General features: G+C 44.1%; 1 protein-coding gene across 15 annotated transcripts in view; it reads left to right on the top strand.

The window, feature by feature from the left end:
* Positions 1-17,008, top strand: part of LOC147029186 (protein FAM200C-like) — a 297,542-nt gene that overhangs the window by 27,042 nt on the left and 253,492 nt on the right. For 12 of the 15 annotated variants that reach the window (XR_015056816.1, XM_085876335.1, XM_085876338.1 and 9 more), the window contains one exon: positions 9,721-9,777. The exons of 1 other annotated variant lie outside the window; for it this stretch is intronic. Coding sequence is in view for 8 of the 14 variants with exons in the window: in XM_085876335.1 (XP_085732461.1) it covers positions 9,721-9,777 (57 nt within the window). In the remaining 6 variants the exon portion in view is untranslated. Of the gene's footprint in view, positions 1-7,906; positions 8,059-9,720; positions 9,778-17,008 lie in introns of all 15 variants that reach the window. 2 more of the 15 variants (XM_085876324.1, XM_085876326.1) reach the window with 1 other exon arrangement.

Here is a 17,008-nt window from a genome sequence, read left to right as displayed (position 1 = left end):
AAAGTTGGCAGAGACCCTGAAAAGGAACTGCCCCTGACTGGCCCAGAAGATATCATTGAAAGATTCCCCACCTTACTTCTATTGGCGTCAGCTGCAGTAAGTTTTTCTTTTTATTATACACACACAAGCAAGCATTCATTTAAAAACAAGTATTTACAGGCAAAAGGCACAGAAGAGCAATTTAACCTGAACACGTATTCTTATACAATCTTATTTACACAAAAGACAAATGGTCATCATTCAATCCGATCCAGGCGAAGAAAAAGAACTGAGAAGAAAAGTACGGAGTGTGGGGTCGACTCCTTCTCTCACCTCACACAGTCAAAAGGGGTTGTGCCGGTTCAAATATGCTGAGAGAGGGGGGAAAGAATGGGGAAGGTGGGCTGTGGAGTGGCAATGGGATGCGCCGCCACGTCTCTGAGTCGTCCAAAACAAGTAAGCAAGTCCTCCTTGGCATCCCAGATATGCCGACGGGAAGCAGCTCACACACAAAACGTCTTTCTGTTCCTTGCTTCCATGACAGCAGCTCGAACAACCAGGCAAATTCCTCTCTGAGGCGTCCCTGCAAGCAATTCCAGCTGCAAGCAACTCCACCTCCGCTGCAAGCAACTCCAACCATGCCATGTCCTGTGCTTTCTGCACTGCTCTCCCCCGCACCATGAGCTGCCTCCCTCTCTCCACACACACTGCACACTCCTCTGCCCCTTGCCAGACAAGCTTTCAGGCATCTTCCCATACACCTCTTCAGCTTCTGTACATATATAGTGTTGTGGTTACCAGATTCGCAAACCACCATTCAGGTCCCTTAGGTGAGGTATCTCGGTAAGTGCATGTGTAGTTAGGCCCAAACCCGTTGTCTAGTGGGAATACATGTCATTTATACGTGCTGCGACTCTTCAGGATAGCCGTTTTTCTTTTACTATCTTTATTTTGGACCAATCGCCATCACCACAACATCAACCACCAACCACAACACCGCTTCACCACAACCGCCATGACCTTTACCGTCACAACTCGCCACCATCGCATCACCGTCATCTCGCGCCACTCATGGGCACCGATGCTGGACTCGTGTAGGGCGCACGTTGAACAGCGTGTACAAAACCACGGATTTTCTGCTTCAAAAACGGATCGAAAACGACACACGCCCACTTTTTGCCGTCCAATCGGTGAGCGAGGGGCGAATTGGCCCCGCCCCCAGGGCGATCGATATATGCAAATTTGTGGATCAAAAAGCCTTCACGCCCACTTTTTCTCGGGCCAATGGGGAGCGAGTTGAAAGGTCAAAGGGAGGGGGTCAAAGGCGAAGTTACGGGGGGATAAAAGGACGGTGTTCGTCAGTCAAAGGAGTAGTAAAGGTCGGAACGAGGCGAAGGAGTCGGAACAGAGAGTCAAGACTTCGCGGGCGGTGGAGCTGCTCGTCGTGTGCGTTAAAAGTCGGAACGGAGGGGACGAGCTGTGGAGAGGCGGCGAGGGCGGACGAGGGGGTGCTCGCGTCGTGCAGGGAGCTGCACCCCTGGGAGGCCGGCAGCGCGACCTGGCCGAGGTGGAGACGCTCGTCGCATATAATAAAGATCCTTTATACCCCGAGCATCAGCAACCCCCTCCTGTTTCCCCCCGCGCTGAGATAGTGCGACCAAGGGGGCCCCGTTCCCACCCCCTGCCAGGCACTGTCCACGAGGCCCGCGGGTTGCGGGGCCATCGCCGCTCCGCGTCTCATCACCAGACGGGTAGGCCCGACCAGGTCTCGGCCCCAGGCCTACCTCATTCTTGAGGGTATTTCTTTTCCTTGGTTTTGGGTATGTGTTGTCGGCGCCGTCTGTGAAGTAGAATTGTATAAGTGTTGCCGTGTGCTCGGTAGTCGGAATTAGCTCTGCACTGTGTTTTCACTTTTATGTTTGCTTTTTGTGTAAATGGAATTGTGTTTTCTTTTTTGTGTGCATTTGGTGGAATTGTATTTGTGTGCTTTCCGTTCGTCGCGAATAAATGTGCTTTATTGTTGAACTGTTTCCCGCTTCGCTTCGTCTTTTTCCCCATTGAACCCCCATCTTGCTTCACGTAAAGGGTTGGTAGTGGGCTGAGTACGCCCGATAATTAATCGAACCGTCGAGGTCGACGATAACACCGCTCGGTTATTCTGATAGTACGGAACGGGTCGCTTAAGTGGCCCGTGTCCGAAGTCGACCTGCGGCGAGGTGCGATCGCCCGGTCTACCCTCCGCGTGGGTACTTAGGTAGTTCGAATTTGGCGAGCAACCCTATCCCACGCGGGGGCTGATTGGCTCGATCGCGGTGAGACCGAAAGGTCCACCCGTGACTGGTTCCCGGCGTTAGTCCGAGAGGGTCACGACTGGATTGTCCGTCCGGTGGGCGACGCGCCGCGATTCGAGTTACGTGGCCGTCGCACGCCGGCGGGCGCGAAGACCGCAACAATATATATATATATATATATATATATATATATATATATATATATATATATATATATATATATATATATATATATATATATATCTCCATAAAAAACATATATGATACAATTTTAATGTTTACAAAAAAAATATTACAAAAATAAATAAAAAACATCCACATACATGACCGGTCAAAAGTTTTAGAACACCCCCATTTTTCCAGTTTTTACTGAAATTTAAGCAGGTCACGTCCAATAAATAACCTGAAATGGTACAAAGCTAAGCGGTAAACTGCCAGAGGTTTAAAAAAGAAGTTTAAGTTACCAAAAACTGAAAAATAATGTAAATTTCAGAGTTGTTAAAAAGGCCCTTTTCAGGGTACAAGTAATGGGTTAGCAACTGCAGCTGTTCTGCAGCAATGGAAGTAAATTAAGCCTTGAAAGTTGATGCAAACAATTCCTGCAGGTGTCCCAGCTTTTGTTGATTAGTTACAAACCCTCTGTCTGTATAAAGCCATGTTGGAACAGACTGTGTTGTTACACCATCTGAAGCATTATTTGGATAATATTGCACTGCAGGAAATAGTATATTGCTATCATAATAGTGAGAAAAAGACAATTAACAAAGGAAGACAGACAGACCATTATAACCCTTAAAAGTGAAGGCCTTTCCTTTAGAGAAATTGCAAAGAGCCAAAGTGTCAGTGAGTAGAGTTTCCTCCACCATCAAAAGGCACTTGGAAACTGGAGGAAACTCTGACAGGAAGAGGTCGAGCCGACCCAAAGCCACAACACAATCAGAAGACAAGTTTCTGAGAGTCAACAGCTTGTGTGATGGACGGCTCACAGGACAGCAGCTTCAAGCACGGCTTTACACTGGTCGAAGTAAGGAAGTCTCAGTTTCAACTGTGAAGAGAAGACCGAGCTGTAGGTTTGACAGGTCGAGTGGCAGTAAGAAAGCCATTGCAAAGATGGCAAAATAAGAAAAAGAGGCTTGCCTGGGTCACGAAGCACCACCATTGGACTACTGAAAACTGGAAGAAGGTCTTATGGACCAATGAATCAAAATTTGAAATCTTCGGTTCATCATGCAGGGTTTTTGTACGCCGTCGAGTAGGCGAAAGGATGGTTCCTCAGTGTGTGACACCAACTGTCAAACTTGGAGGAGGAAGCGTGATGATCTGGGGCTCTTTTGCTGGATCCAGAGTCGGCGACTTGCACAGAGTGACTGGCACCCTGAACCAAAAGGGCTATCACAGCATTTTGCTGTTCCATGCAATACCCTCTGGTCTATGCTTAGTTGGTCAGGGGTTCATCTGACAGCAAGATAACGACCCAAAACATGCCTCCAGGCTCCGTCAGATCTACCTTAGAAGAAAAGAACAAGACGGTTAGGTTTCAAATCACGGAATGGCCAGCACAGTCTCCAGACTTAAACCCCATCGAGCTGGTTTGGGATGAACTGGACAGAAGGGTGAAAGCAAAGCAACCTACAAGTGCAACACATTTGTTGGAACTTCTGCAACAGTGTTGGGAAGAACTTTCCAAACAATATTTGATTTCCATTGTAGAAAGAATGCCACGAGTATGTTCGGTTGTTATATCTGCAAAAGTTGTCTACTTTTATGAGTGAAAATTTTAGATTAAATTTTGTTCAACAAAACGATTCCATGATTTCTTTTTATCTGCAATTGTTTATTTGTTCGATGCTTTAATTGCAGAGTACATTGAAACATTAAACTGCTTAAATTTCAGTAAAAACTGGAAAAATGAGGGTGTTCTAAAACTTTTGACCGGTGGTGTATATGGATGTTTTTTATTTATTTATGTATTTTATTTTTTGTAATCTTTTAAATTGTATTATATATGTTTTTTATGGATATATATTGTTACGGTTCTAGGAACCGTCTGCATACAAACATACAGTTGTCCCGAAGTCAGTTATTACCTTCGCATTCTGCGAAAGGTTATGTTTTGGTCGTTGTGTATTTATTTATTTGTGAATATGTGTGTTTGTTTGTTATTCGCATAACTCCGAAAGTATTAAACCGAATTGCATGAAATTTGGTGGGATGATTCGTGATTATCCAAGGACGATTTGATTAGATTTTGGGAGCGATCGGGTCAAAGGTCAAGGTCAAGGTCATGAAAAGGTCAAAAACAAACTGTTGAGCATAACTTCCTTCATAAGACAGCTATCGACATGCAACCAACGCCATATTGTTCCATCACGAAATACCTTTCGGGTACGTGGTGTCAGATTTAACGTGACGTCATCAGAAGTGCGTCAAAATGACGTCACAAGATGACGTAAATTTTCAATTTTCGACCTCATCAGTTTTGATCATACCGTTTTGTAGGACTTACCTTAAGGACGTCACACACCAAATTTGACGTCGTTCGGACTGACCGTTATGACGTCATTGACGTTTGAACATAACGTTTTTCAATTGTGGCTAAAATGTCCTGATATTTTATATTCAAATATCAATGTAATTTGTAAAGGAAATTGTACCAAATCCAGGCATTATGATCAGTACCAAAATATCTGCTTATTTATGAACAGGTTTTGCAAATTAACTCTATGGTCAAGATCAAGGTCACACTCAAGGTCAAAATATACTTGTCGGCATAACTTCAGATCTAATAGAGCTATTGACATGAAACCAACGTTAAAATGTTCCGTGAAATAAGAGCTTTCAGGATGGTAGTCCGCGATTGGTAGTGACGTCATTGGAAGTGCGTCAAAATGACGTCACAAGATGACGTCATTTTTAAACTTTCGATTTTTTTTCAGTGTTTATCATTCCATTTTGTTGGACTGCCCTCAATGACGTCTAACACCAAATTTGACGTCCATCAGACTGATGGTTGTGACGTCATGGACGTTTTTAAATGACGTTTTTCAAATGTGCCCGGAAAAAAGTAGCGGCGGCGAAGGTATGCGCTCTACCGAGTGCCCGTTCTAGTTCCATTAAGTATATGTGCAGATGGAATCCCTCCTTGTGTGTAGTGGGGGGACACTGGGGTGCGTTGCGATGTTTTTTTAGTTCGATTAATAAATCATTATATCCCCTCCATTATGAACCACAGTACCTTCCTCTCGCATGGGCTGAACAAGCGCGTGTTCGCCTTCTCGCCCAACCGGCGACTCGCTGTCCAAGGAAAAATCCTCTTTCAGTAGTTCCTTTTTAGGGAGTCCGCATGTGTGGAGTGGGTGGGCTTCCCGGTCTGGCCGAAACCCTGCCCAGAAAGGGCGGACCATTGGAAGCTCCGTCCAATCAAGGCGGACAGTGACGTCGGCTTCACCAATGCCCCTCCCCGCTGAGGGAGATCCATAAATTACGTGGGGGGCTGAGAGAGTGAGTGGAGGGTTCGTTGGTTGAGTGCTGAGAGTCGGAGGGTTCATTGGTTGAGTGCTGATAGAGTGAGCTGGAAAGTGAGTCATCTGGTGAGCTGGAAAGTGAGTCGTCTTGGGAGTGAGCTTGAAACCCTGATCCCCACCTCGGGCTCCGCTCTACTCGACCTGGGCTCTTTCGCAGATACGGTCTCCATGCGAGCGGCCATGGACCGAGCCACACGACCATTGACAGGTGCCGCACCACGGAGCATTCCTTTCCCCGGAACTCAGGTACCGAGAACTGCGACCTCAACTCCCTTCCTCCCTGGCTGCAAAAGACCTTTGCCATTCAACTGGGTTTATTTTGTCCGAGTGTGTGCCTGAGTGTGTGGCAACAGTCCATTAAGTAGAAACTGTATAAGTTATTCGAACCTTGTAAATCTTGCCTGTATAATTCCCGCGACAAGTCTGCTTTATAAGTTGCTGTAAAATTGTCACACTTCATCTGTCTCATCTTCCCCTGCATAACACCCCAATAAACCTGTTGCCTGTACCACATAGCTTTCCTCGCTTTATCGTAAATAAATTATTGTAGAAATGTTCCCAGTTCGTTTTTCGTCTTTTCCTTCATTGGTCCAGCTTGGTTGGGATCTAAGTTTAGCCAGGTCTTATCCCTGATAATCTGTTCATTCTAGCCAGTACGTCCTTGGTAGTTCCGCTTGGCTGCATCCGATCCGGAGTTGGTAGTTGGAACTCTACCGTAGTTGATAGAGTGACCCGGTTCGGGCAAGGCCTACCGAGGGCGTGGTTCCCCGGTAGACGACACCGCGTGGTTAATTAGGTAAATTAGTTCGAGACAAAAAGACCCTACGCTACGCGGTCGAGGTATTGGCGTCCACAGACGGCTAAGCGACCCGCCGCGTCACGGAATTATCCAGAGCGACGGCCTACAATTCCGGGAGTCTGGTGGGAGACGACGTAACTTCCCCCACCTTGCGGTCGTTCTCGCCACCGGACCCCGGCCCGCAACATATATACATATATACATATATATATATATATATATATATATATATATATATATATATATATATATATATATATATTGGTTTACATATACATTTATATATTATATGCAGTATATACACAGAAGCCAAAGAGGTGTATGGGAAGACACCTCAAAGCTTGTCTGGTGAGGTGCAGAGGAGTGTGCAGTGTGTGTGGAGAGAGGGAGGCAGCTCATGGTGCAGAGGAGAGCAGTGTAGAAAGCACAGCACAGGACATGGCATGGCCACACCACACATTGACCTTTGGACTGTCGCGTATGAGTTCAATGACCACATGGGGTTTTTTCAGAGCCCCAGATCCTTGCGTTGTACCGGTTGACCTTCCCCGATACGTGAAAGCAAGCTTTGGCTGTGAACATGACCTTTTTCAAGTAATATTTGTCATCCTCTATGCGACTGAGCATTTCCAAGGCAAATGCCTTGTGTTTGGGCCCATCATTTGGTTTGAGTTCCTGCAGAATCTGCATCTTCTCGGCATAAAGCTTCAGTCTTTCATGCAAAATCCTGTGTACAGTGGTGTTTGGTCATCCCAGTTCTCTGAATGCATGTCAAATTGATGTCATGTGAATTTGTTGAAATTATTCACGCGATTCATTCAATGTCTGCTGCACTTGTACTTGGTCGACCGGCACTTTTCTGTTTCTGACAACTCCCAGTCACCTTAAACCTCTTGTACCACTCTCTGATACTCGTCTGCGGTGGTGGAATCCTTCCATACCCTGGACAGAAATTACGCTGAACTTGCGTGTCGGATTTCGTCTCGATGAGACATCGACGCACTGAGATTTCTCCTGTGGAGTCGCCATTTCCTTTTCCATGAAACCACTAGATCTGCAAACAAAGAAATCCTTACGAGCTTCTGTATCATATAAGCCAAAGGGTATCATTGTATCCTTTGTGGTACTAAATAGGTTACCAACCCAAGTTGTCCACGTCTTTTTGGAACACCCTGGATACACACATCCTGTGTGTTTATTTTTAATCACGGAGGAAGTGACCTCGTGACTGCCTTCGCCCCACTAGTTGGGCAGCTCGGCTGACTCCTGACTCGCGTGTGTGTTCAATGACCACGTGGGGTTTTTTTTTTCAGAGCCCCAGATCCTTGCATTGTACCCCACGAGTTGGGCAGCTCTCCACAATCAACATCATGCGTCACCATTTTGTGAAGCAGCATCGACGGCAGACCTCAGACCTTAGGCTTGGGTGTCAGTCCAGGGCCCAGTGGAATTGGAATTGTTGCAGGTAAATAACCACAATGCATTATATCTACACTTTGATAAGCAGTACACATGTTTTTTTGTCCTTCATGTATGTACACTGGGTTATGCCTCCACCACCGAAGTCGCCGCAGGCATTATGTTTTCAGGTTGTCCGTCCGTCCGAAGGTGCGTCTGTCGTGGGTTTTTGGGAACGCGTTAACTTAAGAACAGCTGATGGGATCCAAGTCAAACTTGGTACAAGTATGTCTTATGACGTAGATGTAATAATGTGGGCGGAGGCGTATCTGTCGATGTAGCGACTTCGGAGAGCCGTTCTAGTTTAAAAGTATATATTTCATGACAATCTCGACAGCGATCGGTGGCATTATACACCACCCAACTGAAGGGATGAGCAAATGATGTAATAAATAAATGAAGGTGTTTGTATGCAATTTCGTTTTTGGCCAAACTTTTCAAGGCTGAATACTATGAAACTATGGAAGGGTGTTCCTTCCTGCATGTAATTGAAATACAGGAATGAGGAATTAGCCTGATTTTTATTATTGATATTGCAGTTTCAGTTGTAGTTGTTGCTGTTTTAAAGATTGCGTCTGTTGGGGGTAATCTGTGTGACGAAAGCCTGGTGTTGGCTTCACAGTTCAGGTGACTGCCTTAAGTTCTTAGGGTCTGGAGTTGGAGTCCCAGTCTGGTTGTTAAATAACATCAGGTGTGTTGATTCAGCATGTCATCCTTTCGAGGTCGGCAAAATGATTACTTGCATGGTGTAAATGGGGGCACTGCATCAGCGGCACAGCTGCGCTCCCTGCAACGATGCAAACAGCAGCCAGAGGCTGCATACAAAATATGATAATGTGTGTGTCGTTGGCCGCTATCTTTTATGTGGGTGGGTTTTAATAAATGGAATGGAGCCCTCCCAGGTCTCAAAGTATCCACCTCCATTCCGGAAAGGGAGATGTGGTGGGTTAATGGGTCATGGTTAATGAACCAAGCTGTGACATGACGAGCTCTCAAAGTTTTGTTCCGCGGCCCTTTTTCAGGATCATCACCAAGCCCTGGATAGCTTCCAACTGCAGTTTGTTTGTATTAATATTCCCAGGGATGGTTTTGAAGATCTCTGTAAGGTTCTTTTTCATCAATCCCATTGGTACAATTTTGGTGCTCTTCAGATTCCATGATCTTGAGTGTCTGCACTCGCATGTATGGGGTCCATTGATTCATTATCTCCAGATGTGGGTTTCAGAAGGTGGAACGGAGTCCTCACAGGTCTCAAAGTGTGCGAGCGTGCGTGCGCGCGCTGAAGGTGGCCTTACCCTCCCTCCTGTTGGGAGGTGGGGGTATGCGAAAGATGGACTTACCCTCCTGTTGGGGGGTGGGGGGAGGGAGCACACCATAGTTACAATGCGCTCATTCCAATGTGCAATGTTTTGACAAACTTGTTGATAAATTGCTCCCCTCACCGCTAGTCCTCCCCAGGAAGTCATTTCTTGGACTGTCATTGATTGCAAATAATTAATCTGATGTAATCCATAACTTTGTATTTATTTGAATCCTCTGTGTGGTGTTGAGCTTTGTGTACCAGTCATTTTGAGAGGCTTTTCCCTCGTATAAATATACCATGTTATGTGTTATGATTGTCACTTTTATTAATTTATCTGCCCTTCATTTCTCTTGTGTTTCTTTGCAGCCCATTGATAACGCTGATTTCATTATCCCAGTCGAAATTGAGGGCACAACGCACCAGGTTGGTCCGTCTATCTGCACCCAGGACTAGTTTTGTAGTCGGTGTTGTGTCAAGCTCGGCATGCCATGTCTAATTGTATTTGGCAAACTTTCATGATGACTGTCTTTTTTGTTTTGTTTGTTAAGTTGATGAGGCAGTTTAGAAGAAACTCGTTCTCCTGCCATGTGGTACCTAACACAAATACGGACATGGAATAGCGATGATTCATGGAAAAGTGACGGCTTATGTTGACAACATAACGTGAATATTGAATAAGAGTTGTTTATTTTTGTGTGTGTGTGTGTGTGTGTGTGTGTGTGTGCTCCAACTATGACAACATCCTTTTTCTTCTCCTCCCCCATGGGCCCTTTCTTAATCTTCCCCTTCCATCTCTGAAGTTTTTATTCTTGCCTAATGACTGTTTTTCACATCGGGCTTGGTTCTCGTTCAAGTAATCCAGGATAGGCTGTATGCCTTTGCTAAGCCTGTCCTCGGTTGCTTGGACCAGATGCAGTCCCTTAGCAGCGTGTCGGATCTCAGGTGGACTGATTTTGCGTTTACCCACTTTATCCTTTCAATTTCCTCGCATGGTTGATATTGAAAAAAAGGTTACTTTCAGAAATTATTGCAATACTCAGTTGATTTCCTTTGTCATGTTAAGACTGATTACAGCTCCCCTCCACCCCCCCCCCAATTGTTGTTTTTATTTCTGCTATCGTTCAGGTTTCAAAAGGTGTGTGTCAAGGTTCTTAACCGACTTTGAATTAAGCAAACTCTGCACAAGGCTTTCAAATGCATTTTCCACTTTCCAATAGATGGTCTCGAACATGCTTTCTCAGATACATTCGGTATTGCTTCCTCCTGATGACTCCATCTTTGTTTTTTGTTTGTTTGGGTTTCTTCCGATGACTCTGATGCAGTATTTGATCTTCCTTTTGCTTTTGTTTATTCATGTTCGAACACTGATGTTGAACCTGTGCTCATTTTTGAATCGAAGTAAGGCACACATCCAGGAAATATAAAGCCGGGAGAGAGAAGAGCACGCCGACATTCTCATGCTTTAATGTTAATTTCCAGAAAAATCAGACCAAAAATCTCATATCACATTTATCCACAGTACTAGCAGGGTACCTGTCACTAACGGGTTCCCAGGCATCTTGCTTCATATGAGTGTGCATTGGTAGAAATGTAAAGTCAGTGTAATTATTTAGTGTGAGACATTGCAATCGGTGGAGCTGGTAACCTCGCCAACCTCGTTCCATCATTCCACGAGCGAATATTTCCAAACCATGCTTGTTGTACCTCCGAAATACTGCTTGGGAATGAGGGTGATATTACAAAAGCTCAGCTGGAAATGGATTTCAGCACGTTTTGGGTCTACCACCTGATGAAAGATCACCAAAGTTCTTTCCATGCCAACGGACTACCTGCATGCACCTATTCCTCTCCACATTGCTTCTTCAGTCCGCACCCTGCCCCTCTCTTTCTCTACTCCCCATAGCTTTACTTTCGGCAATTTCCATTCGGTATTTCTCACAGCATTTCATTCTGGTTTCCCATCCGATGATTCAAGGATCAGTGGTTTCAGTTTCACTTTTCAACATCATGCAGTCTCACTTTGGAATATCAGTTTTGATTCATCACTAAAACTTGTGATGCGACGCGAATGGTGCACTAAAAAGGTCGGCAAAAACGTCTTTCGGGGAACTTTTTTCAATTTTCTAAGGGATCTAAAGTGGCTTAAAGGTCTTAAAAGGGACAAAAGGGCTGACAGGTTGAAGGGTCCTAAGCGGCATAAATGGTTATATAAATTATTTTAAGGGTCATAAAGAGGTCTGAAGTGTTTAAAGTGTCTTATAAGGGTCTAATGGGTCAAAATGGGTCTTAAAAGTTCATCACAACTTAATTAAATGACAAATTCAAAATCTGCTCCTTTTTTTGTCAGACAATCGGAAGTCAGAACACACAATCAAATCTATATCCCATCTCTCCAAACAACTACATAGGAATACAGATCAAAATAACTTGTTTTAGTGTGGAGGATGTATATTTATTTGGAGGTGTATATTTGGTGAAGTTCGATGAGGTGGTCACTTTTTTTTTCTTTTTCTAAAAACTTTTTTCACCCTTGCGAGTTATGCCATAATATCAGCAGTAAAATTACCTTTAAATCTATGTATGGGTTGTCTTTGTATTCTTTTCGGTTTTTGATTGAGCGCATTTGAGAAGTCACTTGACTCCTTCTTCACCGATCTTACCGATCTTACCGATCATGCAGCCGTCTTAATTGACCATTATTTTTCACATTTGATGCCATATTTGACGATCATAATTCACCACCTTACCAATTATATCGGTATCCGGGTTGACATCCGAAAACAATGGGCTTTTTATAAAGCATTTTATGTATGGATCTGCCCTCTGGAGATGGCGATAAGTGGCGACTCATGTGTTTCTAATTTACTAGTGTGGGCCCGTACGTGCGGAAAAAAAACAAAAAAAAAACTTTCATACCGCGTGCCAGAAACAACAACCACACAGGCCGTTCCTTCGCTCTCGCGTGCCCGTACGTGCGTGACCATACGTGCAAAAAAAAAAAAAAAGAAGAGAAGAATAATTGTGACGTCAATCGTGACGTCATAGCACCGTGTCCTCTCATTGGTTTGGTAAATAAATGGCCATAACTTGGGAACCACTTGTCCGATAAATATCAAACCTTGAAAAGGCACATACTCAGGGCCCCAGAAATACAGCTGGCAAGTTTCAATTAGATCGGACCAGTGGTTGTCGAGAAACAGCGGTCGCAGACACACACACACACACACACACACACACACACACACACACACACACACACACACACACACACACACACACACACACACACACACACACACACACACACACACATACACACACACACACACACACACACACACACACAGATTGCTGGAATTATAGATAGACTAGTGCATGCCCGTAGGTGCGTGCCCGTACGTGCGTGGCTGTACGTCCAAAAAAAACCCCAAAAAACTTTGAAACCGCGTGCCAGAAACAACCACACAGGCTGTTCCTTCGCTCTCGCGTGCCCGTACGTGCGTGGCTGTACGTACGTGGCTGTACGTGCAAAAAAAACTTTTTTTTTCAAACCGCGTGCCAGAAACAACAACCACACAGGCTGTTTCTTCGCTCTCGCGTGCCCGTATGTGCATGCCCGTACGTGCGCGGCTGAAGGTGCAAAAAAATAAAAACTTTCAAACCTTGGGAAACAGCTGTTTCCCTTGGGAAAATTCAAACCTTGGGATTAATTAATAATTTGAACAATTCATTCAAACCTTGGGAAAAAAACAGCTTTCAAACCTTGGAAAACACTTGGGAAACAGCTGAAACGGATGAAGAACGATATCAAACCTTGAAAAGGCACATACTCAGGTCCCCAGCGTCAATTGTGACGTCATATCAAACGAAGAAGAAGAATTGTGACGTCAATCGTGCAAATAAATAAATAAATAAATAAAAGAGGAAGAATTGTGACGTCAATCGTGATGTCATAGCACCGTGTCCTGTCATTGCTTGATAAATAAATAGCCATAACTTGGAACCACTTGACCGATTAATATCAAACCTTGAAAAGGCACATACTCAGGGCCCTAGCAATATACCTGGCAAGTTTCAATTAGATCGGACCAGTGGTTGTCGAGAAACAGCGGTTGCAGACACACACACACACACACACACACACACACACACACACACACACACACACACACACACACATTGCTGGAATTATAGATAGATGAATTGTGAGAAAATGAATTTAACAAGCTCAATGAGCTAAGATCCTCATCCTCGTAATGATGACGTCATAAAAACGAATATGACGTCATTGTGATGTTTCAGGTTTGCGATAAATTATCTGTGCTAATGCCCGGCTTGATTCCCACAAACAAAATTCAAACAGCTTGCCGAGTTTCGGAGATAATGGTTTTGCCGATTTCCATTAGCGGCGATATTATGACGTCAACTTTTTTTCTCAGAAGAATTTCCAAAATCGGAGATAGTTGCTGCCTGCGCGTGGGCTTTCTGCATATACATGGCAAGTTTCACGAAGATCCGATGAAAACTCTGGGTTGTGAAACAAAAAATGTCAAAAAATAGGAATGACGTCATAAAAATTGATATGACGTCATAGTGATGTATCATATGTGCGGTAATTCATCTCTGCTAATGCCCTGTTCGATTCCCGCAAACAGAATTCAAAAAGCTTGCCTAGTTTCGGAGATATTTATTTTTTAAGCGATTTCCATTAGCGGAAATATTTTGACGTCTTAACTTTTTTTCTATGAGGAATTTTCAAAATCGGAGATGGTTACTGTCTGCGCATTTTTTATATATATACGCCAAGTTTCAGGAAGTTTCGATGAAAACTGTAGACTGTGAAACAAAAAAGTCCACAAGAACAACAACGTGAGTAAGACGAAGAGATCCTCCACGAGGATCGAAAAACCACTCTTCAGGTGCATTGTGATAAAAATTGTGAACTTATAAAGTATATTGGCAATTATCCTTGATAGCTCAGAGGAGTAGCGTCACAAACAAATATTTAGCTTTCATGCATATAGAACATCCGTGAATAAACACGATATACAAGGTGATTTTTTACTTTTTAAAATTTTTTTATTCGAGAACCCTAAATAATTCCCACACACTAAAAACTCTCAAAAAGAACCCTAATGTTTTGCGTGAATGTAGCCTGACGTTACACAGAAAGACGTGACCTGTTATTTGTTGCACAGGCACGGTGATTCATAAATGTATGTGCTGTCCCTCACATGGATGTTGAACTGGGCATCCCATCTGCCGGCATTCGTTGGTGGACGGAAAAAATCCCACGGTGTCCTTCACATAGACTCAGCGAGCAATTGCCGGCACCCTCAACAAATTCCACATCCCTGCCATAATATTACCAGAATTAAATGAGATTGAATATATATATATATATATATATATATATATATATATATATATATATATATATATATATATATGTATGTTTAATCTTTCTTCGTTGTTGTGCATATGAAGCTCCAATCTCACTTCTTCTGAAGTTGAAGAAAGCACAAAGAGTGATGATCATAAAGTTTGAAATCGCTACTGCAGCAACCATGGATGATGCATCCCATTTATGATGATCCTCCAGTGCATTGAACAACAAAAACTGCACTCGCTAGAGTGTGTCGAAGAAACCCCAGTCTCCAATGTCAAATAAACCAATCTCTAACTTGGGATCGATGCAACAGAGCTCAAATCTTTAATACATGTCCATGGTAAAGGGCACAGCTGTTCTGATTCATTTGTCCTCAATGCAGGGTTCTTGTACAGGTTTGAAGAGGAAAGGAGGGACGGAAAGGGGTACATTGTGTTTTCTTATCCAAGTTTGAAGAGGAGAGGAGGGAGGGAAAGAGGTAAGAAGGGATGCATTGTATTAGAAAAGCACCTGAAGAAAAACAAGACAACAACTTAATGGAAGTGAGGATCACATCTATACTTACAAATGTCAATGTGTGTCAGTGTGTCTCCTCCATAACTCCAAAATCATGAAACTTTGTATGCGTGCGAAGAAAATGCCAAGGAGGTGCATGACTGAAAATTGGGTGATTGCTTAATTAAAACACCCCTTTTGAAGATATAATTAACGGCCTTATTTAATTATATCCTTTATCAGGCACATCCTCTGTCACCACACTGTATGAGGTCTGAAGGCGTATCCTTTGTAACCTTGCTGGGGTCTGAAGCCGCCATGTTTTTTGGCCTGCTCAACCATGCCTTGACTTGGTACAGGCTGCAACGATTTCTTGACAATTAAGTTTTTTGTTTTTTTTTCTACTTTCCTCACTCATATTATCGAATGCCTGTTCATAATAGCTACGAATCGCTGTACACATCGCTTTTGTGAGTGCTTCAGTTTCCAAATTTAGAGCTTGGAGCGATTTCATGCATTATATGATACGATTTTCCACAATCTACTCTCACGGACTGATTAAAGGATTTCATCGAAATATTATTTCGGTTTTGAGGATCGGATATCGTCCGGACTAAATAAGTGTCGAAATCTGGATTTAAATCTGATAATTTATTGAAATAAACAAATCTTGCAAGTAAGCCAATATACCTATTTACTATAAGCAAGTAAGGCTATGTTCCCTTCTTTTCCAAACATACACAAGAAAATGTGAAAATTTCAAAGCATTCAACTTATCTTTTTCCACTGCTTGGAGAATTATATCGAGTGAACAAAAAATTTCAGAACGTGCCAAAATTAACCAGCTTAATTGTGCTATGATTTAATGTATTCACTGCTGGACCTCACGCCCTGTCCCTCAGAGGGACTGCCTTTCCATATCATCTGCCAGATCTGTGTCTATGTTTTCGGAGGTTTCGTGAGGTGCTCTACAGGGAATCAAAGCTAATCTGGTAAAAAACGGACGTTTCAAAATAAAGTTATAAGGTTTGCGTGAACACCACATGACACAATGTACCACGTGACACGAACACAGACAAGCAGGCAACCTGGCGGATTTTTTGCAATGTTTATTTCACGGGGGATTGAACTTTGCAATGTCTCCAGGGTTGTTCTGCATTAAGCAGCAACTCTTTTGTGGATAAAGTCATTTCTTCATGAACTGCTGTGTGTGGTGAAGACCGGCTTTAAAGTTAAAGGGATACCATATGGAATGCAGCGACAGCCTGGCCAGTTGTCTCTTAGCAACCATTGAATTGGAGTGCTTGCTTGAGTGCTTAAGTTACTTGGCGAGCAGCCATTGTCGATAGCGGTACTGTGGTACGTCATTCTGAGCGAATCGTTCACTCACTGCGGATGCTTTTGCCACGCCACATCGCCCTGAGCGATGCTCCGTGCCCCGTCGCCCTGAGCGATTGCTTCGTGCCCCGTCGCCCTGAGCGAGTGCTTCGTGCCCCATCGCCCTGAGCGAGTGCTTCGTGCCCCGTCGCCCTGAGCGAGTGCTTCGTGCCCCGTCGCCCTGAGCGAGTGCTTCGTGCCCCGTCGCCCTGAGCGAGTGCTTCATGCCCCGTCGCCCTGAGCGAGTGCTTCGTGCCCCGTCGCCCTGAGCGAGTGCTTCGTGCCCCGTCGCCCTGAGCGAGTGCTTCGTGCCCCGTCGGTCATTCTGAGCGAGTGCTTCGTGCCCCGTCGGTCATTCTGAGCGAGTGCTTCGTGCCCCGTCGGTCATTCTGA

This window comes from Eptatretus burgeri, chromosome 4, assembly GCF_056783735.1.
Source record: "Eptatretus burgeri isolate ZD-2024b chromosome 4, Ebu_testis_v1, whole genome shotgun sequence".
Classification (NCBI taxonomy): domain Eukaryota; kingdom Metazoa; phylum Chordata; class Myxini; order Myxiniformes; family Myxinidae; genus Eptatretus; species Eptatretus burgeri.
Note: the sequence above shows the minus strand (reverse complement) of the source record. Positions and strands in the feature narration are given on the sequence as shown.